General features: G+C 47.9%; 10 protein-coding genes; 6 read left to right on the forward strand and 4 right to left on the reverse strand.

Moving 5' to 3' along the window:
* Positions 1–635: 635 nt before the first annotated feature.
* On the forward strand, positions 636–5,546 carry FFUJ_12315 (related to multidrug resistance protein; the record flags this gene model as incomplete). XM_023581907.1 has 13 exons in its annotated part: positions 636–845; positions 893–1,353; positions 1,403–1,470; positions 1,521–1,741; positions 1,792–1,826; positions 1,874–1,959; positions 2,008–2,166; positions 2,214–2,329; positions 2,382–2,499; positions 2,555–3,493; positions 3,544–3,832; positions 3,895–4,286; positions 4,339–5,546. The coding sequence occupies 13 exons, from the start codon at positions 636–638 to the stop codon at positions 5,544–5,546; spliced, it is 4,302 nt and encodes a 1,433-aa protein (XP_023434519.1).
* A 90-nt stretch (positions 5,547–5,636) lies between these two features.
* On the reverse strand, positions 5,637–6,099 carry FFUJ_14911 (uncharacterized protein; the record flags this gene model as incomplete). XM_023581908.1 has 2 exons in its annotated part: positions 5,637–5,793; positions 5,849–6,099. 2 exons carry the CDS (start codon positions 6,097–6,099, stop codon positions 5,637–5,639), a joined length of 408 nt encoding a protein of 135 aa, XP_023435133.1.
* A 1,090-nt stretch (positions 6,100–7,189) lies between these two features.
* On the forward strand, positions 7,190–8,380 carry FFUJ_12316 (related to integral membrane protein; the record flags this gene model as incomplete). XM_023581909.1 has 5 exons in its annotated part: positions 7,190–7,360; positions 7,413–7,449; positions 7,496–7,563; positions 7,610–7,986; positions 8,035–8,380. 5 exons carry the CDS (start codon positions 7,190–7,192, stop codon positions 8,378–8,380), a joined length of 999 nt encoding a protein of 332 aa, XP_023435134.1.
* A 349-nt stretch (positions 8,381–8,729) lies between these two features.
* FFUJ_12317 (uncharacterized protein) lies at positions 8,730–9,800 on the forward strand (the record flags this gene model as incomplete). Its single annotated transcript, XM_023581910.1, has 1 exon — positions 8,730–9,800. The coding sequence occupies one exon, from the start codon at positions 8,730–8,732 to the stop codon at positions 9,798–9,800; it is 1,071 nt and encodes a 356-aa protein (XP_023434520.1).
* Positions 9,801–10,153: 353 nt separating this feature from the next.
* Positions 10,154–10,666, reverse strand: FFUJ_12318 (uncharacterized protein; the record flags this gene model as incomplete). The annotated part of the gene is made up of 1 exon (XM_023581911.1): positions 10,154–10,666. The coding sequence occupies one exon, from the start codon at positions 10,664–10,666 to the stop codon at positions 10,154–10,156; it is 513 nt and encodes a 170-aa protein (XP_023434521.1).
* A 905-nt stretch (positions 10,667–11,571) lies between these two features.
* FFUJ_12319 (uncharacterized protein) lies at positions 11,572–12,050 on the forward strand (the record flags this gene model as incomplete). XM_023581912.1 has 2 exons in its annotated part: positions 11,572–11,716; positions 11,776–12,050. The coding sequence occupies 2 exons, from the start codon at positions 11,572–11,574 to the stop codon at positions 12,048–12,050; spliced, it is 420 nt and encodes a 139-aa protein (XP_023434522.1).
* A 287-nt stretch (positions 12,051–12,337) lies between these two features.
* FFUJ_12320 (uncharacterized protein) lies at positions 12,338–13,405 on the forward strand (the record flags this gene model as incomplete). XM_023581913.1 has 2 exons in its annotated part: positions 12,338–12,570; positions 12,616–13,405. The coding sequence occupies 2 exons, from the start codon at positions 12,338–12,340 to the stop codon at positions 13,403–13,405; spliced, it is 1,023 nt and encodes a 340-aa protein (XP_023434523.1).
* Positions 13,406–13,496: 91 nt separating this feature from the next.
* FFUJ_12321 (related to protein kinase) lies at positions 13,497–15,962 on the reverse strand (the record flags this gene model as incomplete). Its single annotated transcript, XM_023581914.1, has 1 exon — positions 13,497–15,962. One exon carries the CDS (start codon positions 15,960–15,962, stop codon positions 13,497–13,499), a length of 2,466 nt encoding a protein of 821 aa, XP_023434524.1.
* Positions 15,963–16,846: 884 nt separating this feature from the next.
* FFUJ_12322 (uncharacterized protein) lies at positions 16,847–21,683 on the forward strand (the record flags this gene model as incomplete). XM_023581915.1 has 2 exons in its annotated part: positions 16,847–20,747; positions 20,803–21,683. 2 exons carry the CDS (start codon positions 16,847–16,849, stop codon positions 21,681–21,683), a joined length of 4,782 nt encoding a protein of 1,593 aa, XP_023434525.1.
* A 1,609-nt stretch (positions 21,684–23,292) lies between these two features.
* FFUJ_12323 (uncharacterized protein) lies at positions 23,293–23,724 on the reverse strand (the record flags this gene model as incomplete). The annotated part of the gene is made up of 1 exon (XM_023581916.1): positions 23,293–23,724. One exon carries the CDS (start codon positions 23,722–23,724, stop codon positions 23,293–23,295), a length of 432 nt encoding a protein of 143 aa, XP_023434526.1.
* Between the last annotated feature and the right edge of the window lie 50 nt (positions 23,725–23,774).

Consider the following 23,774-nt stretch of genomic DNA (forward strand, 5'->3'; position numbering starts at 1 on the left):
AAAGATTTCGTAAGGTGGTGACGACAACAGATGCATGGTGAGGAACTTTTGTAAGATTGACGCGCTTATTAGCTTCTTATTCCGCCAAATCAAACCTGAGGAACGGAATATGCTCATATTCCGACCCAACTTACCCAAAATTCGATTGCCATTTGTGAGGAGAGATTGTAATTCACCATGACAGAGACTATGTGTAGCTTACTGGGTTTGCCCTGACCGAGAATAGAACTTGACTGTTATTGTCCCGAGAACAAGAATTTGGAGCTCATAGAATGTCAATAGTCAGGATCCATCTCCTACTGAAGGGGCACACCAAATTTCGCTTGATTTAAATATTGGTTACATGGAATATCTATCTGGTCTGCATCGCAAACACGGTTAAGTCTATCATTCCCTATTTCTCCCTGTAAGACGGCGTGAGTTTGTCCTATCGCTTGGCTGACCACCCAATCAACTCCTTTCCCCGCAGTTGATAGTGCATTAAAACGTAGTTACCCACGTAAGCACCAACTGATTCAGGTCAATTCGTCATTGGGTCTCACACTAGCATGACCAAGTTACCTTATTTATAAGATGATGTTATGAATCTACTTTTCCCGTCGACAAGATGTACAGATAACTCAGCCACAAGCGCTATGGATGCTAATTCTTCACTAAACGTTCTGCCCGAAACTGATTTCGGTCCCTCAGCCTCGGGAAGATTTGATTTTACTGTCTTATTTGAGAATGTTGTGCTATCGATTGTCCCATCTGCCTTGTTCTTGATTCTTGTCCCGCAAAGACTACTATGGCTGAAGAGGGAGCCACGAAAAACTGTTGAGAATTCGCGTCTTCTTATCAAATTGGTTAGTGCCCTAAGGCCGTAGTCAAGATGATGCTGACGATACATCAGGGTCTGATCACCCTCTATACTGGACTGCAGCTCGTGGTATTGACATACTGGACGGTTGGACCTCTGCCTACATCTAAACCTCAAATCGCTGCAGCGGCTCTTGTGTTTGTGAACGGCCTGTTGTTGGCCTTGCTGTCTTACGTCGAGCATACACGCTCCGTGCGGCCTTCAACAATCATCAACGTCTATCTACTTTTTACAGCCCTTTTCGATTGCGCTATATCAAGAACGCTTTGGCTTCTCGACGGAGCGCACGCAGTTGCGAGGCTGTTCACGGCAGCAACCAGCGCGAAAGCTCTCATTCTCATATCTGAAGCATGGGAAAAGAGGTCCATACTGAGAGTCCAGTACCGCGATCTATCACCAGAGACGACGAGCGGTATACTAGGCCGTAGTGTCTTCTGGTGGATCAACCCTCTGATGAAATTAGGATTCTCCAGCCTTTTGACTGAACGGGATTTGTATGTTGTTTCGTCTACTAGAATACTGGTCCAACTAATACGATAGCAGGTATGCCATCGAAAACAGTCTGTTGGGGAAGAGATTATTCGCACAAGCTGAGAAGTCATGGTGCGCCGGTGAGTTCACAATGCATCTACGCGGCATGTCAAGCTGATAGAAATTCCAGCAAAGAAAATAAAGAGTAACGCTCTCTTTTGGTCGACGATCTGGTCGTCTAGAAGAGTCTTTCTCCTTGGAATATCATCACGTATTTGCTTGATGGCTTTCAAATACGCGCAACCCTTTCTTATTCAGAGAACAATTGGATTTGCGAGTAACCTGGATGAAGATAAAGCCATTGGATGGGGTCTTACGGGAGCCTGGTGTTGCGTCTTCATTGGACTGGCGGTTCGTGTCTCGCCCATTGCTCTTGTAGAATCCAGACTGACATTCTAAAGATCGCTAACGCATTCTACTGGCATATGACCTATCAGTGAGATAAAACTCCTGCTGATTAAGAAGCCAGCACTAATTATCTAGGTTTGTCACCGCCGTCAGGGGTAGCTTGATCAGCCTGGTATATAACAAGACCCTCGATTTGAGCATCACGGCTTTTGACGAATCAAGTAACAGAAAACGGTTCTTAGGCAAGGTACATAGCTAACTTCTTGCAGTCGCTGTAACACTGATGTCTGCCGATACCGAAAACATCTGCTTAAACTTCGCAAGCATACACGAGATGTGGGCCTCACCCATCGAGTGCGCAGTGGCTTTATATCTCCTATACAGACAGCTTGGCATGGCATTTCTGGCCCCTATGGTTGTGGCAATAGGTTTGACTTCTCTAGTAATAGTAACTTCACTTCTAACACGGGATTAGTCTCGACAACTGGCATCCTGATGATCGCTAAGTATATCGCGAACGCCCAAAAGCGGTGGGTTCGTGGTATCCAGACGCGCATCGATGTTACTGCCTCGATGCTGGGTTCAATGAAAGTAAGTGCTCAATTCAAAGATGCTTGGTCCGAGTTACTGACCGCGATTGCAGGAAGTGAAAATGCTTGGCCTGACGGATGTTCTCAACAACATGGTCCAGAGTCTGCGTGTCAGAGAATTGGACCTGTCCAAGAAGTTCCGTAAACTCATGTGTTGGCGAGTCTTCTTCCGTAAGTCTATGATTTACTTCTTGAAATACGGTGTATCGCTAACTTAACCCCCTAGAAAATACCATGGAGGCCATAGCTCCTCTCGCTACATTTGCGACCTACGTCGTCATATCGCAAGAGACAGGCAACCCTTTGAGTACCGCTTCGGCATATACTTCTCTTTCACTTATCTATCTTTTGTCAAATCCTATGTCCACTCTCATACGAACAATCCCTGGAATGAAGGCATCGCTTGCATGCTTTGATCGAATGCAGGGCTTTCTGCTATCGGACAGCTGCAAGGATCACCGCTTACCTCTCAGTGTCCGCGATAGCCCAGGCCAACAAAACACCCAAAGCTTCGGGCCAAATGCTGTTACTCAGGGCCGAGCTTCGATTGAGCTACTCGACCGCTCCAACGAATCATCAGTGGCAGCTGGCCAGCCTCTCATGATCGTTTCAGAAACCAGCTTCGGATGGTCCAAGGCTGAAGCCCCGGTTCTCCGCAATATTTCTTTTCCTATCCGTAAATCCCACTTCACCTTTGTGATTGGCAGTGTTGGGTCTGGCAAAAGCACTCTCATGAAGGCCTTACTTGGTGAGCTACAACCGTACAAGGGATTTGTATACACGGATGCTCGACGAATAGCATTTGTTGACCAGAAGCCATGGATTCAGAACTTGACAATTCGACAGAACATCCTCGGCATATCCACTTATCACAAAGATTGGTATGATAGAGTTGTCCATGCATGTGGGCTTGAGCAAGACATTGGTGAGATGCCTGACAAGGATGCCACGAAAGCGGGTAGCGGTGGTGTTTCTCTCAGCGGTGGCCAGAACCAGAGACTGGCACTTGCAAGGGCCATTTACTCAATGGCAGGGGTGCTTATTCTCGACGATGTCTTTTCGGGACAAGATTCTTCGACAGAGGAGCATATTTATAGGATGCTCTTTCCAGAAGCAGGGTTGCTAAGAGAGCTTGGAACGACTGTTGTTTGTGTAACCAACGCCAGTGAGTTCAGCTTCCGCCAGGTCGAAGTGAAACATACTAACATCCCATAGTTCATCGGCTGGCATATGCAGACCACGTAGTTGCTCTAGGCGAACATGGCACAGTTCAACATCAAGGCACATTTGAGCAACTCAAGAACGACACTGATTACTTCAGTGGTTTACATCTTCGGCAGAACGGGGCTGCCAAGGGAGACGGCGACTCCTCGAAAGCCAATGACAAATCAACTTCAGCACCTCAAGGACCAGAAGAAGAGACTGAATCTGCTAACCGAGCACTGGGAGAACTTGCTACTTATGGTTACTATTTCAACACAGTACCCAAGTGGCATGTCCTGTTGTTAGTGACGCTCACAATCTTGTTCGGCGCGGGGCCCACAAGATGACTGAGCTATTGCTAAGTTTCTGGACCGGTCATTCTGTTATTACTCAACAAAGCGTCAACAACTTCTACCTTGGACTCTACGCGATGCTAGCTGGACTTGCAATAATTGGTATCATGGGTGCAGCTGTGCATTACCTTGTTATCATGGTACCTTTGAGCAGCGAAGTTCTGCATGCCCGACTACTTCGGACAGTTATGAATGCTCCATTGTCATTCTTCTCGAGGATGGATGTTGGCGTCACAACAAACCGCTTCAGCCGTGACATGTCCGTCATAGACACCGAGCTTCCGTTTGCATTGATTGACCTGGCCATTGACACCAGCGTCACTATCATGTCTGTTATACTGATGTGCGTGTTCTCTGGATACTTTGTGGCCACGCTGCCCCCTCTTGCTTTCTTCTGCTGGTGTAAGTTTCGCTCCTGGCTCCCTTTTTTACCATGCACTGATAATTGCACCAGTGCTTCAGAGATTCTACCTTCGAACTTCTCGCCAGATCCGAATCCTCGAGCTACAAGCAAACTCACCACTATTCACGCAATTCCTTGATACCCTTCAAGGTTTATCCAGTGTCAGATCCTTCGGCTGGGTGAAGGAGTTCGAGGAACAACACTTTCAGTTCCTCGATGCATCTCAGCGTCCATACTATCTCCTCTTCAGTATTCAGCGCTGGCTAGCTGTTGTCCTTGACCTTGCAGTTGCAGCGCTGGCTACAATCCTGATGGTTCTCATTGTTAAGCTTCGAGACAACTTCGAGCCGAAGTTTGTGGCAATGGCCCTTCTCAATGTGACATCTTTTTCGCAGTATCTCACGCAACTCATCAAGAATTATACACAATTAGAGACTTCTCTGGGTGCTGTTAGTCGTACTAAAGAGTTCTGCACCACAACTGACAGTGAGAATCTTCCGGACGAGGTTGTTACTCCACCCGAGAGCTGGCCTCCTTATGGCCATGTGCAGATCGACAGATTGACAGCTGCATATACCGCTTCGGGTGAGCCAGTACTACACGACGTCAGTCTGGATATCGCTGCAGGCTTCAAGGTCGGTGTAGTTGGACGCAGTGGCAGTGGCAAAAGCTCCTTGATGGCCTGTCTTCTCCGGATGTTGGAGGTTGACTCGAATTCTAGCATTAAGTTTGACGGCATTGACATCACTACACTTCCGCGACAAACCGTACGAGCCTCTGTGGCAGTCGTACCTCAACATCCGTTCTTCATGAAGAAGACTACTCTTCGCGATAATCTGGTGCCTCGCGGTGAGCAGGCTGAAGAGAGGATTCTCGCTGTGCTTCATCGCCTTAGGATGAAACAGGCTGTAGAGAAGCTTGGAGGCTTGGACAGCATCCTTGATATCGAGAGACTATCGCAAGGTCAACGCCAACTTCTTTGCCTTGCCAGAGCGATACTAGCTAACAAGAAGATAATATTTCTTGACGAGGCGAGTAGCAATGTCGACGCCAAGTCCGAGCAACTGATCCGACAGGTGGTCCAAGAGGAGTTCGTGGGACGCACGGTCATCGCTATTGCACATCGGTTGGGTGCTGTTGTGGATTTTGATCGAGTTGCTGTGATGGGGGGAGGAAGGGTTATCGAGTGGGATAATCCAAGGGAGCTACTGAAGAGGGAGAGCGAGTTCAAGAGGCTATGGGATTTGAGCTCTGGATAAGAGATCAACCGCTGTAGAGCTATTTGCAAGGCTAAAACACAACTGGACATGTTCTCAATAAACCATCTATTCTCGATACAATGATATCGTTCACCAAACATGAATCTCAGTCCCAGAGCTGAAGTGCCAGGTCACCAGTCTGCGGTTACATCTGCAACAGTAATGCTCAGTATTTTTCCACTGATTCCCGATATACGCAAGAGGGCCCCCGACGATAGTGCATGCAAACATCAATGCAGCCATGGCACTGATAAGTCTAAGTTAGCGTCCATCAGCATACCTGTTTCGGGGTTTATACTCACTGTGTACCGCCACAGATTTTGCGCTCAACTCGGGTCAGAGAGAGTTCTCGACAGGCAGGGCATATGACAGCTCGAGGCCATTGTTTCAGCTTTCTCAGAGGAACGACATTGGATTGAGAGATAGTGTTGAATGCTGTGATCTCGGTCTGTTGCTGAGACTCGAGGGGGGAGAAGAGTTCGATTTTATTGTTATCATCTGATGCATCATCTTTGAACAACGTCTGGAATCTTTGTTTTTTGGTAGTTGCCATGCTGATAGATAATTGGCCCAAGACTGATGATTATGAATTTTGATATAGATCGTTGCGAGAGCCGTTGATATATGCATTGAGCTTCAAAATGGCAAGCCAGCCCTCATCCAATGATGACCCTTGTAATTGCGGATGCCTGGAGTATCACATTGCCCAGCGCTCGTATTTCGCGTTGTGAAAGTGTAGCCAATAAGACGATGGTTGGTATCAGCCACCGACACCATTTTGGAGGAGCTGAAGCAGAAGACTAACTGGCCGGGCAATTATTCCACAACTTCGGTCTGGAATTCAGCATCGGTGGCTGTGTTTTGTCAGTGGGTGCAGGGTGACGAATTGTGATTTCGCAATGTCGCAGTCCTCGAACGCATTTAGCTAGAATATCGCATGCCAAGGAGCTGTGTGGCTTTCGCAGATAGAAGATCGCTTGTTCTAGATGTATCGATAATCGTAGGATCCATGGATCCTACTGCAAACGTTTGTGCTTGGACATTTAGGCTGAAGATCTTGAGCCTCACCTGTCGCCTTTCCTCACTATCCCGACGCTTGAAAGCCCGAATGGATTAGCGACGTTAGTGGACATGGGTCGGTATGGAATGGATCTGCCCTCAAGTTGCGGTTAATGCCACGCGGCGAATCCAACACGCTGGTTTGCTTCGCCTAAGCCTCTGGGAGCAAGACAATATGAGACTTGAAAAGAAGATATTAAAACGAATTCAGTAAAGAGTACCCCCGACTTCTAAATGCTTTTATTACTTAGGTTTTCTTTCTCCTGGTCAAGTCAATTTTCAACAGCGTCGACGTAACAAGTCTTGGCCTCACAGAGGATCAGTGACGTGATACTCCATTTAGCTATATTATCCGATTCGAGGAGGCTTTGTCCCTGGAATTAGCCATCGTGTAAGTGGCACTTACATTCCAGGATGTCACTGACCGATTCAGGTCCTTTGGAAAGCAAAACGCCAGAAGACGAGTGGCTGTCTTGGACTATAAATGACTTCACTTACAAGTTATATATTAATGACCCCTCCAGGGGTGAAATTCATGTTCTCAGCATTGTTAATTACCGGTTCTTTCAGGTTCCCCATCCAACATGGCTATAACCGAACAAGAAGCTGCAAAGTCGTCTCATACCCATCTTGTCATGGTAATACTGGTTGTATGTTTTGCTCTTTGTGTGTCGCTTTTGTTTGTTGCCCTTCGATTTTGGTGTCGCTGTATTATTGGGTTTTCGTATTGGGATGATGCTGCTGTCATGGCTCTGGTAGGTTGGCGGACACGCTAGAATGGAGCATTGCTAACAGCTTGAACTTCAGTTGTGTATAGTAGGAATGGGATCTTGTATACTCACACGTAAGTTATGGCCGGTATTTTAAAATCATAATCATAATATATATAGTTGTACCACTCGGCCTAAACGACCCTACTGGAACCCTGCCAGAGAACAAGACCACGCCGTTTTACAAGGTTCGATTACTTCCTTGTCTTTCGGAGGTCCATCTAACAGTATAAGTGCACATACATCGCCGCATTCTTCTATAAAGAAGGACTATTCTGGGCCAAGATGACGTTTCTTCTTCTTTACCACAAGATCGTAACGCTGTCCTACTGGCGATCCGCATACCTTGGGGCTATAATGGTGGTCGTACTCTGGAATATCTGTCAAGTTCTGATATTCTTTCTTCAGTGCGCCCCTCTCGAGGCCGTCTGGAACCGCAATCTTAGAATGAAGTGCGTCACGAGTCGGCTAGAGCTTGCGTATGTTTGCGCTGGAATCAATATCTTGACCGATCTCGTGGTAGCTATCTTGCCACTACCGGTTATTTGGAGGCTCAACCTCCGTCTATCCCAGAAGATCGCTCTTTCAGCCGTCTTTGGACTCGGATGCTTGTAAGTTTATCTCGACTCAAATTTAATGTTTGTTGACCTTTGGTAAAGTTCAATCGCGCTTGCTATCGTACGGATAAAATGGGTGGAAACTTGGTCATTTATTACATGGGATATCGTCAGGCCGCAGCTCTGGGCTTTGGCAGAGGTCACTTCAGCACTGGTCTGCGCGTGTATCCCTACTTTCAAACCGCTCGTCTCGAAAATTAATTCTATAATCATTGGCCGAAGGAGGAATACTACGGAGTTTGTTCTCGAGGATCACAGGAGTGATGTTGAGTTCAATGCGGGAAACATCAGAAATAATGAAGGCTTGAGTGAGAAGCCTAGGCATAGCGGGGCTTGTGGAAGCGAGACATCAGTGGCGGCTGAGCAGTATCCCTGGCAGCTGAGCTGAGTTGAGTAAGCTAATGCGCTGAGGTAGCAGCTTGTGAATTTGGGCAATAAGGGGAGTTCTTATATACTATAGCTAACATACAGCAATACCAGCTAATAGTAAATCAGTGGTCTTTGACTTAAAGCCTTCACTACATCTCACAACATCTACACATCCATGCCACTGAAGTGCATGCCCGGGCCCTGAACAGCCACGGCGCTAACAACTTCGAGGCATTTTCAACCCCCTGGCTCAGCTCAGCCCAACGAGGCATTCAGGGCGTTGAAAACACACATTTACAGAGGAAAAGGATTCGCATCTTTCTTTGACATTCACGAAATCTGATGATTTCCTGTTCGGCTATCGCATAATGAGTTCTTTGTGCAACTACTCTCATCCAGAACTACAAATTACAGATGGCCTCATCCGTCAAGACACGGGCCGACTCTTCCCATACAACCCCGAGTTCTACAGCAACGCGACAGGTCTGTACGGCCCCGGCACCATTTACTGTTGGTACATGCTTCTCGTTTCTGTTCTCGCTAGTTGGGCATTTTGTCTAGCGGATGAGGATGGACCTAAGAAGCCAGGTCTTTCAAATGATCTCCTGGGAGCTCTGGCATATCCTGTATTTGCTGCGACAGATTTGGCCGTGCAATCAATGAAGATGCTGGGAATGGAAAAACGCGCACTGGCTATCTTTTGCTTGCGCAATCCAGAGGTCAACCTTGACCTGTTTGGTCCTTTCAATACCACGCAGCTCGATCTGAATCATATTCCGCCCGATACGGTGATATTGGGCCAGCGTGTCGTCGATATCACCGGGCCGCTGACTATATGCTATTCCGCAACACCCTTTCTTCTCATTCTTATCATTGGGTTCATGATTGATACCGACTATGCACGGAATTGGAAGCCAAAGCCATCAGCGCGCTGGGTGGTAAATGTAGCTTATGGCTATATCTCACTGATGCTCACAATATTCCACTTCAGTCTCGGTGACATAGGAACCAGCTTCTTCATCGCCCTCTACGAGGCGATGTTACCCGTGATGTTAACCGTCATCTACTTATTTACCGCGTTCATCGGCCTAACATTTCTTACTGGCATCATCATGCTGGTTTGGTCAACGATTGAGAAGAACTACAAAGACACGGTTGAAGCTCTAAAAGCTCTAGGAGGCTGTATCTTTTTTGCGGGTATGCTGGTTGTGCCATCGATGTTGATGATTCACCGAGACCGCAGTACTACGATACCGGATTTGGGAATCAGGGTCAGTGAGAGGGACCAGTTGGCGACCTTGCTCGTTGGTATTGTGACGTTGACCTTTACGGTTATTGATGTTTTTAGGAACTTCTATCGAGAGAGACATCGAGATGAAGTGGCGGACGCGGAGATGCAAATGCTTCCAGCTGCTGAAGGGGCGACTGGGCATAGCTGAATGGCCATGTGGCTTTCTGGCGTTTTATACCAAGGATGAGAGGAACAGCTTCGATCACAACAGCAAACTCCAACGCTCGTTCGTAGGATTCAATTTGTTAGGGGCAGAATGTCTTGAAAGCAAACTACCAACGTACCAGCTTGCCCACTGTCTCTGTAGATATTCCAATCCCATTTCTAGTGCACATCGCAGTTGACTCGTTGGTGGATCTCTAATACCAATTCTCGATTTTCGGTTCGATATCCTGCTCATAACATACTTCAATTCGGAAAATATACAAACTTATGAGGCGTCGAAAACACTAGCCTTTGACCCAACCCGGCCGACTTGCAGCTCGTGCAAATATACCAGATTCAAGCTAAAAGCCCCCTAGTAATTGTACTGAGCCATGTTCTAGGGCGCTTAGCGGCAGAGCCAAATTCGTTGTCAGCGGGTCGCTTCTTTCCCATCGGAAATTCGTCACTTGTGCCGTCTGAGATTGGTGGAGTTGGACATCTCTTTCGTTCAGACGTTTCGTCAGGTGTACCACCAACTGTAGGCGTGGATAGTCTGGCATGGTCATAGTGTAGTTCCTGCTCGATGCTGGGAAGGATGGTGTCGGGAGGAGGCAAAATATCCTTAAGAGACGTTTCATGTTGATTCGGTCCTTGAGCTGTATCTGCTGTATCCTCCTCAACGAGACTGGCAAGGATATGACGGCGGATGCGTATCTGAATCTTGCGTAGGTCGCGAGCTAGTTGACAATCCGTTTCGATAGTAAGAAGCGTTCGGCTGATAGCGGCGTTGAGCGATAACAACTCTTTGCCTTCATAAGCCTGCCGTTCGGCTGGTAAAAGCTGGGCCATAGCGGTCTGGATTGTAGACATTGCCGATGGCCTGTACAGGGCACTCATAGGACTTGGGTTGTATTTTCGACTGTAAAGATATTTGAAGTTGATTGATACTTGTTGTATGTCTTCTATCTTTTCTGCCCGATGTGGTCGAGATATTGAATAACGGGGGCGGATATCAACGCTCAACACTGGACGCCAAGAACTCTTTTGTATCCTTGAGGTTAATTTCTCTTGGATTTCTTATGCCTGTAGCACAGACGGATTTAAGGTACTCAGCCGGACAGATGCGGGTTAGAGTTACACAAGGTCACAAGTGGAGGCGTTGATGGGGCACAGCCAAACTTGAAGACAGACGCCGCCGTTCGTATGGCTTGTGGTATAGATAGCGGTCTATGATGCATTTACTTACGCAAGGTGCCGTGACATCCCTGATTATGGGATGTGCCTGGAGCTTTCAATATGTCGGCCACTGAAGAGGTAGCGTATGGTTGTTTCGCTATTGATTACTGGATTAACTACTACCATGTAACAAAACAGTCGGAAACAATGAAGCCTATCTTCAAGAACTAGATATTTATCATGATATGAGAATGGTAGCGGAAGTCATCTCAGTTGTTAAAGGAAATATTCAAATACCGGCTCAATGTGGGCCATTTATGCAGCTTGCCGCGGCCAGACACAGGTTTCGGGGGGCTTCAAACAACGACAGCAGAAATGATGGGATCATACAAGAAGGGCTCCAATCTAACCTTGCCTAGATTGCTACAACGCGTATGTGACGCGTTGGCAGTCATACCTAAAGATGTGGTGTGACTTTCGACCTTGCGAGGGCATACTCCAGTCTCAACCGTCAAGAGATCACTCCCCTTTGGCTTTTGTATTCTAGTTAATACACAGTTTCGAGTATAAGAGAGAACGGACACAAGTAATCAGCGATCATGGGTAAATGCCTCTCTCGCCCGGAGCGGCACAATATTCTGCCCAAGCGCCTTTACCCTGTCAATACTCTCGATAATGAGCAAGCGAGCATGTACAGCCACCCAAACGTCATGCTCAAGACAAATAAAGGAGCACGCAACACTAGTTAGTCACCAATCTGAACTGTCAGATTTCAGACACTGACCATCCTTGCCCCTGCAAAGCTCCCTGCGCTAAGGCAACTACCTCAACAAAACAGTCCGCCCGCAAAAGACATTCTCGTCATCGCAACCGGGAGACCAGGCAGATGAAGAGGAATCTCAAGGATATCCGGGTGCGCCTTGATCATGCTCGTGCTCGGTACGAAGCAGCTAAGGATGAAGTCGCGTCTTGTGAAAAAGAGATCACCAATCTTTCCCAAAGAATGAATGGCCGACGCGGTCTTGCAGCGGTTCAACCCGACACGGAATCCCGGGCCGGAATATCTGATGATCTCTAAAGCACAAGAGATAGGACAAGGCTAGCCGTTTTGGTGGTCTAACAAACTCTCGCATCGATGTGCTGTCACATGGGGCTTTGCGCTACAGGATGAAAAGTAGTCTACATATACACCAACAAATGCTTGGCATTCCACCTTTAGCGCTGTTCTTACCGCCGTAGTTTCTGCATCAATGATAATAAAGGACTCCTGAAAATTGCTGAGAATGCAGCTTAAACTGTTGCACGAGCAGCTTGGGCCATAAGTATCAGTCTGTTGCATGTGCATGCTCCCATGATTAACCAATGATGGAAACTCACGAGGAGCATCTTCCCTTGCCTACTAATGTTTTAAGGTTCCTACTTTCTGGCGCAAAGTCCCCAACTGCACTCTCTTCTCCGTGGGTTATCCTGTACACTGGAGTTGTTGCCTCTCTAACATTTCCTCATCCCAGTCTCCATACCCATCGCTACGGGCACGATGTCACTCGATGCTATCAGGGCGACTCTTGCGCAATGGGACTTCTCTGTAGCTTCACAAGGTAAGTAATTTACCCAATGTCTAGAGTTTCAACAACATTAATCAGGATATCAGGTTTTCGTCGTCGCGAATCGGTTGTGTCTCCTCTGGATCAACACCTTCCCCGGATCTCGAGCAACCCATCTCTTCGAACGGAGTCCTCATCTCAACCGATGGAGACTGATGACCCAGCAGAAGACTACTTCCCACGCTTCAGCTCTTCTATTGGGAACTCATTCTTGAGACCTGGTACACGATGGCCGTCACTTATGTCCACAAATGCAGATGAAGAGATTCTCAATGTCACTCGTCAAACGATTCCAGGTCATAATCTTCTTCCTTTTCCGAACACCCAGGCTGCATCTGATCTCGGAATCCTCAACTTCTATGTTGAAGAGCCAGACACAGTCTGGCTCGAAGTCGGGTTTCCCAACATGCAACCCATCATACTCAGAGAGGAGAACGTACAAAGGATCAACGAGCCAGCCGTCATCAATTTCTGGCGGCTCTCTGGAAGTCGAGAGTATGCTACAGGCATAGGAAAGCGTCACGTATTTTGTATTCTCGGCTATCGCGTTTTATATCTCCCGGACGGTGGAGAACGAGAAGAACATTGGATTCATTGGACAGGATACCGCGCATCTGAAGCATCGTGGGTTGAATCTGACTTCGTCCGACGTGTTGCACCTGAGATGGTCCGGGCCTTCAACTCCGAGCGCCGACTTTCTTGCTACAGAGACTCTACTGGGGAGATGTTTATCACCAAGACTGCACCACGCTGTTCTGAAATGGCCAACGTGGTGAGCTTTAATGGTTGTTTACGCTGTGGAGGCGGATACAACCGTGGTCATGTTTAACGAATGGGTATCTTTGCATATCATCACATCGATGATGCCAGATCGGATCAATGTGTCACTCTCCTTGAATAAATACCCTAGAAGTCTACCTCTACCATAATCTGCCTAAAATCTCTTTCTTCTCAGTTGACTTGGTAGTCTCCCACAGACCACCTCCAACAACACTAGTGACAGTGGAATCCTTCTCCCTATGCTCTTCACACACAGTTGGCGTCTTCTCGCCTTGACTCTCATGGTAAAATTTGGAAACTTGGAAACTATGTTTCGATCCTCCACATGCCACCTTTACCTCGCTAAGCTTGAGCTGCGGGAAACACACATCACACCAGTTATGCTCAGGATGGTCAGATGACTTGTTAGCTGTTGCAAGTCGTATAATCTTGCGGCATAGTTTGTTTGAGCAGCAGACGGTCGGATCCATGGCAGGCCACGTCGATCTGAATATGAGTTTGCCAGATATAAGCATTTCCTTGTTCGTCAGAAGCCCAAGTTGACGACATGTCGTCTTGCATTCGTGCAAGGCAAAGAAGAACTTGAACCCTTCTTCACCGAGGTTCGTCTCCCCGAGTTTGAAGCGTTCGGGATCCTTGGTCTGGATTGCAGGATCAGTGAAGGAGTTGCCTACACCTTGAAGATCCGTGACAAGAAAATGGCCCCAGGAGCGCTCAAAGGTAAAATGAGAGAAGGCTTGCGCAATCTCATTGAATGGATTACTGTCGTCTTCCAGGACATAAGCCCCGTTGCTATTGTACTTGGTATACTCGCCCTCAATGAACGGCTCCAGCGATAAATTGTCGTCTGATTTAGATCCGCGAGACATGTCCTGAAGACAAAGAGTAGTTATGAAATCAATAGGCTGCGAAGACTTGATAAGCCCGTTGAACTCTAGCGCAAATGCTTTGCAGAGTGCTTGCATTCGCATATCCTCAATTAGATTGGCAAGTCTGTGTTCAGTGTGTTTGAATGACTTGAGAACGAATTTGCTCGTGGTTGCAGCTGGGCGAGCATACGCCGCGACGCGCAGAGATCCTTCAGCAAAAGGCTTGGAACGGGCATTGATATCGAGCTTGACAAGTCCAAGCTTGATGTTCTCGTCATTGTCCAACATTGCATCTAGAGTATCAGCTCCATGGACGCTCAAGTCCAGACAAAAGCCTTCCGTGGTGAGCTTCTTGTCTAACCAGCCAGGGGCGTTCCAGCGCGGCGGTGATGTCTCAAGAGCAACGCTTTTGCTGGTTACACTTCTGGCAACACTGCCGTCTTCCAAGATAGCAGTCAACTCTGGGCGCCCGGACATGTGCGAGCCACCGCGGCTCCCGCCCCTCATTGCCAGAGTCAAGCGGTTTGCTGTACGCGATACTGAAGACGTGACAGTGCTGACGACTAAATGCTTGATGGCTGTGTATCCAGTTCCGAGCTGGAGTTCTTCGAAGAGGGGCCCAGTACTCGTGGCTGTTCTCTTGGCCCGTGACTTGGCCAAGATGAGCGAGTCCTCAATCGCAATGTTGTAAGAATTCTTCTCATGGAGCTTGACGTCCGCACCCGAGAAACCACCACCGTAGGACTTGCCAAACTCAAGGGCCATCCGGTCAGTAGATGAGTTGATCCGCAGAAGAGCATAGTTGACCTTGAGTTTGACAAGGCGGCTGAGAAGATTTGCATGTGTGAGACCATGGGGTTCACTGGCCGTTCTGTAGTAGTCATCATCACTCTCCTCATAGTCATGTAGAGCATGTCCATGAGGAGGGGCATCGGCGATGTGGATCAGACATCTGGTCTGCTGCATCCATGAGGCATTGATAGCCTTCTGTATACCGCCCAGAACATCCTCGGGGATATCTCCACCACCCGATGCCTGGAGGCTGGCCAGGAAGTTGTACACCTCCGTGACAGATGTAGTGAAGTCGAGGAATTCTATGTTGGGCTCATCGCCATGGTCTTTGTATCCAACCACCGCAACGCGCACATTTGACTCGTTTAAGAAGACTTCTTTGATCTCTTTGACAATGGAGCGGATTTGATTCTTTGCTGTCTCAATGTAACTATTCATAGAGTATGTTGTGTCAAGCAGGAAGAGGATATCAGTGGAACAGGAGTTTTTGAACAGGTCAGACTTGGAATAGGCTGGAGCTGCAGCGTTGGCACGCGCAACCTCTGACTTGAGTGCTGATAGTCGACTCTTGCTATAGGCAGCCGAGATAGTCGAGCTATCCTTGACCCTGCTTACTGACGATGGGGTTGGAACATTGGTATGGGTTCGATAGGACGGTGGCACGCTTGGTCCAGAACCTGAAGCATCACGAACCAAAGACGCGCGGAGCAGTTCATCTGCTGCAGAGGAGCCTTTGGGTTTGGATATGCTTGAGCGAGTGATGCTTGCTGAGGAACGGGGCGTCTTGGCCTTCAACGTCGATGCTTCTTGTGCAGTAACGTCAGGCTTGCGTGTAAGAGATTGACGAAGAAGATCATCCGCAAGCCTCGCAATACTGTCTTTGGAGCTTTTGGTGTTGGACTTAACGGATCGCTTGACCGAGGCAGATGGATCGCGTGGGTCCATGGTGATTAAGATTATTGCAGCATTCACTGAGCGGATGGCAAAGTTTGGGTGGATAGTCTAACAGAGTAACAGGACTGAAGTGAGTCGCCATCGGTTTATGATCATATATGAGACGAGATGGCCACTCGATCTAGGTCTAGACACAGCCTGTACACCCGGAGCTAGGGGGTACCAATAAAGCCGAAGAAAGAGATGACTGCCTATATTTTCAAGCCATCTGCAAGCCCCATGCATCCAAACAGGGGGGGCCAAAGCGACCATGTCGGCCGGAGCCTTGTTTTTTTGAAAGCAATGGCTCAGAACGATATTTCAATTTACCAAACCGGAGGATCGTTCCAAAATACCAGTCCTAGGTAACATTGGAATTGGAAGAATCCGGTGAATATGGTCGAGTATTTGGTATGTGAATCAAGTTCTACAGGGCGAGGTTTGTAAGAAGAACAATTGCAAGGTACAAATGCCCACCCGAGCCTTATCTCACCAACGCTCTATGACTGACCGACACGTAGCCTACATATTCCTGCAGCTAAGACTGATTATCACCCGATGGCTGCAAAGCCCAGCGGCTAAGTTGAAAATCAGACTGGGTGTCTGCGTGCGGCTGAAGAGGGGTTCGCCATTTACAAGATGTCTATTTTTACAGCACCTGGCGCCTTATTTACAGGGCCATTGGCTCTTTTCGCGAGCTGAAAGACTCGGGCCCTGGACTGAGACCCGGGGGCAGAGCCGATGTTGGCTTTGGCGGCTGGGCTCATTGCGACTTTGCTACTCAATCATTTCTTGTCGTTTTCGAGATGAACTTCGTTTCTGTCCGTATCTAGACTACAGTAAAGCTGTCTAGACATTCATCCAGCCTGTGTTAATAGATATGTGACAGCTGGAGGATGGATAGCCAAAATGGGTTTCTCTCAAGCCTCGCTGTCGGCTCAAGCTTGTCTCCCAATCTCGATATCCTCTCTCGCTACGCCGGCCTCTCCCCTCCGTCCTCGATCGAAACGCTCAAAACTCCTTCGACGATCGACTATGAAGCCTCAACAACCGTTGAGCATCGCAGCGCCGCTCGCGCATTGCTCGTGAGAGCGCGAACAAGCGGTGCAGGCTACCGTCCCCCGGACCAGCAGAAGAGACATCTCTTGCGCGTACCGAGCAGAAGAAGTTTGAAGCTGAATGAAGAGAGATGGACTTTTACAAAACATGAGGTCGGAAAGGCTCTCAATGAGCTTCTTTGTATGGCTCCATTGCCTGATGTGCAAGTAGCGCACGCAGTGCTTGCTTCTGTACACATTGACTCGCTGGATGAGCTATGGGAGCACTTCAAGGACAGCAAGCTACAAAAGAGGCAATCCAGCATTTTTCGTCGCTCAACTTCTTCAAACAACGGACTTTCTAGTTGGTTGAGTACCGTCACGGGCCAGGAAAACATACCGTATATCCATCTGCTGTGCCAGTATAACGCAGGGCCAAATCTGTTGAATCAAGCCTTAGTAATTGCGCTCGCCAGGCGCGGTATCTCCTCAATGAAGCTTCTTCTAAGCTTTGGAGCGTGCATCCTACCCATCTGCAAGGATTATGTGCGTTCGTTTGTTGCAAAGAACGACATCGACGTTGTAAAGCTTTTGCTTTCGGCTCCAAAGGGCATGAATGTCGAGGATTGGCAATACTCCCTGCAAGCAAATATTGAAGGAGCTCCCCGTGGTATATGCGAAACAAGCATTCTGCTTCAGTGCATTCATCAACGGCCAGATATTGCAGCCGGGGAATATCTTCTCAAAGCCATCGATGCCAACAACGTTGCCGCCGCCGCCGTTCTTCTTTCCTATCTGTCTACTCGAACCTCCATGATGCCTCCCATGTTTTCCGTTCAGAAGTTCAGCGTCACATCTTTCTTAAGCACAACAGGAAACGGAGTCGAGCATGAGAATGTTGCTGTACAGGCATGCGAGCGCATCTCGAGGAACCCGGATTACGAGACAAGATACACGTTCTACTGCCTTCTCGATGAAACAAATCTTCTGAGAGATGTGCCAGCTCTTCGGCAAGAGATGTCTTACAGCGTCATGGCCAAAAGGACCCCTATGATTAACCTTCTGGTCAAAGCCGGAGTGCGTCCATCCATCGAAGAGGCTGTGTCTATGATGGACTTTTCCATTCTAGAGATAATGCTTGCCGCGATTAGAGGGAGAGACGATATTCCAAACCTACTGTCACTTGTCCGGTTCGATACTTCAGAGGACATTATGCTTCGTTTTCTGGGTATGTTGGCTGCAAACAACTTACACTTTGAAGGACTACCACTGGATCAAAAGTTCAACGAAGCCATTTCCAAAAGGCATCATCGTACTGTTGATGCATTCCAGAAAATGGGTGCAACCATCACATACAAGTCCATCCACATGGCACTCAGCTCTGCTGATGTCGAGATGCTGAGGATCCTGCTACGAGGGGATATCAGTGATGACGAGCTTTCCCCTGCACTATCAGACGCAATGAAGATTTTGGATCCATCAATTCGACGTACGGCCGTCAAAATGCTCGCTGATAAAGGCATATGGAAAGAAGCTCTGCTTGAACAACTGTGTCTTATCATTCAATCTCCCGATCCTGATCTGAAGCTCCTCAAGATTATACTCCAATACAAACTACCGCTGCATGGGAAAGAGGATAGGTTGAACGTAATTTACCTCGCCATTCACAAAGCATCTCTCCCAGTCATGGAGCTTCTCTGGAGATCATATCCCCACCCCGAATCCCTATCTGAAGCCCTCCCCAAAGCCTTTTCGCGCATCGCAGAAGACGGCGGCAATCTCACCCACGATATCATCCAGTTCCTTCTCAAGAATGGCGTGAAGGGAATAGGACTTGACAAGACGCTTCTGGTAGCTGCTGGGTCCAAGAGCCCTCGTGCATTGGATATTATTCGTTTGTTGCTCAAGCATGGTGCAAATGCGAACTACAACCACGGCAATGCTTACGCCGCTGCTATCAACGATTACGCTAGGCTCGAGATTATATGCAAGGCTTGTCCGGTAACAGAATCTGTCGTTAAGGGACTTCTTCCGTCGTTGCTCGAGGCGAGTAGTGCCAACACACAGACATTGGAGCTAGTGCTGCAGTCAGCATCGTCGAATGGATCAGCGATAGACTTCACAGAGGTACCAAACTTATTGGAAGGCCATCCAAACATGGCGGCCATTATTCCATGTCTCATGAAGCATGGCTTTGATATAAACCTTCAAAAAGGCGTGATCATAACCTTTGCCGTGGAGAAGAGCGACGTTCCGCTGTTGAAGACTTTGCTCTCCGTCAATACATCTACCAATTCTCTCAAGACTGGCTTCACAGCTACAAAGAAGACTAAATTTCGAGAGGCGAGGCTTGATATGATGAGACTCCTCCTCGATAAGGCTGGTAACGCAGAAATTGGCCAGTCTGAATTGCTCTACGACGAAACACTGGAGGCCTTATCTAAGTCAGGGGATGACAGGGGCTTCAAAATGCTTCTTGCTCACAAGCCAGTTGTCAGTACCAAATCCCTCGGTATTGCTGCTGCGATCTCTTCAAGGTCTACGACTGTTTTAGAGATGCTGCTTTCACGTCAACCAAGCGGGGAATCTATCCGCACAGCTTGTATTGCAGCATTTAGATCGCCCAAGCTGAATGATGATCAGAAGGAATCTGTCCTAGGGTTGTTACTGGACGCCAAGCCAGGGTTGACGAAGGATGAAACTTCGAGCCTACTGCGTGCCATGGTGGAGCAGTATGGAGACTCCACGCTAGTTCCACTGATGCTCATTAAACGTGGTGTAGAAATCACGGCCGCTCACCTCGAGGCGACTCTCACCACAAGCAGCAAAGAACTATTCACACTTCTAATTCGCGAAGTGAGACCCACTAGCGCTGTAAATGAGTGCTTTGCTCAAGCAGTGTCCTCCGCCATGACGGTCGAGAGGCGTCGCTGGGTTTACGAAGTCCTTCTTAACACCGGAAAAGTTTCAACTACTACTACCTCGGCAGCGCTCATCATATCACTTAACGAGGGAACGCCTGACGTGGGACTAGTAAAGCTGTTACTTAAGCATGGTGCTGATGTGAAGTTGAAGGAATTCCTCCCTCTAAAATTGGCTTTTAAACTCAAATCAGCTGAGATTACCAAGCTACTCATCCAATCTATCAAGGACGATAATACCGCTGCTGCAGCTTTCGACCTAGTACGAACATCGACGGCGATGAAGCCAGCGTTCAGAGCCATGGTATATACTAGTCTTCTGAAACACAAAATCACCGAGGACAAACTTACACTAGCTCTCATCGACACGTTGAAGAATGCCCCAGACATAGATACCATGAAACTGCTCCTTGAGCGAGGAGCTATCCCGAGTGCAGACGGCGCCAAATGTTTTGTCCTAGCTTGCAAAGCGGGAAATGAGGCCGCTCTCAGAGTCATGTGCCAATATGCGAATGTTGACGCAGTGACTCTAGCTCTAATTGAGCGCTGCTCCAAGGAAAAGGAGGTCATCACATGGCTGAAATCTTGCATGCCCGAATTACGCAAAGTTCATCTTAAGGACTCGAATCTGCTGTACAAGGCTATGGCCAAGTTCCCTGAGGGAGGGGCTCTTCTAGAAAAGCTGCTTCATTACGGGGTATCAGCAGGGGCGATGAAATCGGCTTCATTATGCAAACAGTGGAAACGTGAGCCGATTACACCTTTGCTTTGGGGGCTCATATCGGACTTGAAGATATCAAACAGAACCCTGCTAGCTCTCGTCGCCAAGGGAGATGATGGTAAGCACCCAACCCTTGAGTTGCTGTTGTCGATTTCATAGCTGACGATGACTAGCAAATCTGTTGTACTCAACACCCAGCTCCCAGGTATCAGCTGCTTTCGCCTGTATGCTCGACCCCAAACGCAACCCTGTTCTCGAGTCTCTCATCAAATTACACGGTAAAGATATAAGAATGTCTGTTATTCCAGGGCGTTCATTTTCATACCTGAGTCAGAAGCCTAAAACACCAGATCCCACCAAACTCATGACCCACGACCTGCCTTTAAGCGATGCGGCTCTTTATCTAGGCAACCTAAAAGCCTACATTTCCCTAGGTGGTGGCAAAGATATAAACAATGGGTCACTACACACAGCTGCTTTGCTCGCGCTACCAGAATTTGTCCGGTGGCTGCTGCAATGGCACAGCGCAGATCTCGAGCACGAGGCCTTTGGAATGATGATCCCCCTCGTGGTAGCTTGTCGCTCTGAGGCACGGCCGTGGTGCAGGGTTGCCAACGCTGAGGGTTCTTTTGAAAAGCGGAGGGTAAAGACGATGCAGCTGCTTGCCAGAAAGACGGATCTGTCTTGGCGCAACCGAAGAAAGACTGTACTACATTTTGCCATAGATGAAGGACCAGATGCTCTGCAAGCTATGCTGGAGGCTCTTGATGTAGCGCACGATGCGCGACGTAATGAGCGGTATCTATATACGGACCGGGAAGGTATCATATACTCCCTCAGCTACTACATCAGCCATCTCTTGGATCCCGACACCAAGGATACTAAAGCCCTGAAAATGATTCAATTGCTGCGCGGCACCGGTAAGCTGAAGGATATCATGTATCGACCTGAGGAACCAGGTCCTGGAGTTGAACAGCCCGTTGGGTATTGTGGGATGCCGCCTGACCTTGAGAGAAAATGGGATGCATATAATGACTATGATTCTGTGTATTAGAGCACTCGAAGTACGAATGATGCTATAAGGGGCGCAGTTCGACTCAGGATTCCTTTGGAAAATTGTTATATGCTAAAGTAGAATTGGACTGATGGAAAAGGTACGCGAGGCTGGCTCCGGTAGAGTTCCACCGATCTATAACCTTTTCGATTTCCGCGATTTCCGTGATTTCGATTTTCTGTGAGTCGCTTCCTGAGAACGAAAGAATTTCTCCTACTTGTTTCCGCAGGTTTCTTGTATGACTTGTAGACCACAGGCCATGAGGGCCTGTTCACCTTGACAGGATTCGCGGCCAAGTCAGCCTTCACCGACTTCCTGAGCTCTGCGAGGGACTCTTTGCTAGTCCCTTGGAGTTTAGGAGACCAGCTACCAGAGCCGCCCGCAGCCGTCATACACGCAAGTTTCCTGGCATTCCTTTTGTCTCTAGAGCTTCCGCAACACATTGTGATGAGTGGGATGTGATGCTGAAGATTCTGGATCGATAGTCGGGATGAAGTTAAAGAAGGGGGTTGAAAGATGATTTTGTGTTAGGGTCTCTGTCTATATGAAGAAGAGAGGATTGTTCGATGGGGAAAATGAAGGCCAGTGATCAGACAGGTCACTGTTTATTTATAGACACTCTCCAAGGCCATGCGTCTTCTCTTAAGTTAAATAGAAAAACCTAGATTGTGAATAATTTGCCCGCATTCGGAGCAGCAGATAACATCTACCTTTGATTAGCAAGAGGGGAGCTCGGAAAAATGCTGAAAGCAATGAGAAAGTTGCATACCTATCACAAGTCGATTATAAAGTTACATTTAATCCCATCATCTCGCTATCGAATAAAAACACTGAATCTTGTCCCAGAAGACCGCCAACAAGTCTCGGGTTGACCATGATAGACGATTGTACACAGTTGTGGACGAATAGGATTTTCTCTGTGCTGAGGAATTACGAAACACCATATTAACAAACTATCCGAGATCGCCAAAGACAGGCTGTTCTGATGGCGAGAGGCTGCCGATAGATTTAGATTCGGTGGCAAACCTTAAGAGTTAGATCTCTCGACGAGACAGATCGAGACAACAAATCAAATCAATACCTTCAATTGTTGAACTTCCACTAGATCATAAGCGTCTTATTATAGCCAATCACTACCATGCCAGCTCTGGTCCCAGATCTGAACGTCGTATAGCATGCCATGAGTTTCACTGGCCATTAGGCCATTGCGGAGAAACACATTTTGCTATGATCGAGAAGCTTTCCAAGGGCTCTACATGCGTCTCACAAAGTCAATTGAATTTTTACCCACTACTACCTATTAGTAAGAGCCGAATACGATATAACTTGGGATCTCGTTTCTGAGTAGGTATCATAGCGAGCCTTTAGACTAGTTTATTTTGGCACTCTAATCTAATTCTCTTGCTCTCTGAGGGCTTGCGTAAATCCACGGACAGAAACACAGCTTTCGTTGCGGGAAAAGAGTCATTTTGTTTACCCAAGTTACTACGAAAAAGACAGTAAAAAACCCTCGTCCTTTTGCTTTCTCTTACTTTCCTCCTACCAAGGCAAAGTGACCTAAACCTTCGCTTTTGCTTTCACAACAGCCCGTCTTATGCTTTCATAGCCCTTATCTCATCGGTTTGCCCAAAAACGGTGTATTGACAGGCGTGGGGTCCATCTTGTTCAATGTAGAGCTCCTGAAGCGCCCTCTCCGCCTATTTCCCCTGATACCAGGAGTGGAAATCGATGGCTGAACTGCAACCATTTGAAGAGGGGGTGGCCGCTGTCCAAATCTGTCTATCTCTTCTGGGGTGATGCTCATATCTTGATGATATATCGTGTGATGTCCAGTCAGGTCGCCATTCTCTGTAGCTGAAACTGATGTTCTTCGTGTAATCGTAAGGGCCGCTTGGGCAGATCCAGTCGGCGCTACACTCCCTGATGGAGAGGGATCTGCTTCTCCTACTTCACATCCTAATGAAGTGATCCGTTCATGCAACATGATATCGATTTCACGCATCTTTGACACGATGCTATCGTTGGGCGGAAGGAGACTCATTGTGTCGGCATGGTTGGCGAGAGTGCTTTGCAGTTGAGTGATGAGATCAC

Source organism: Fusarium fujikuroi, chromosome FFUJ_chr08 (assembly GCF_900079805.1).
Source record: "Fusarium fujikuroi IMI 58289 draft genome, chromosome FFUJ_chr08".
NCBI classification, from domain to species: domain Eukaryota; kingdom Fungi; phylum Ascomycota; class Sordariomycetes; order Hypocreales; family Nectriaceae; genus Fusarium; species Fusarium fujikuroi.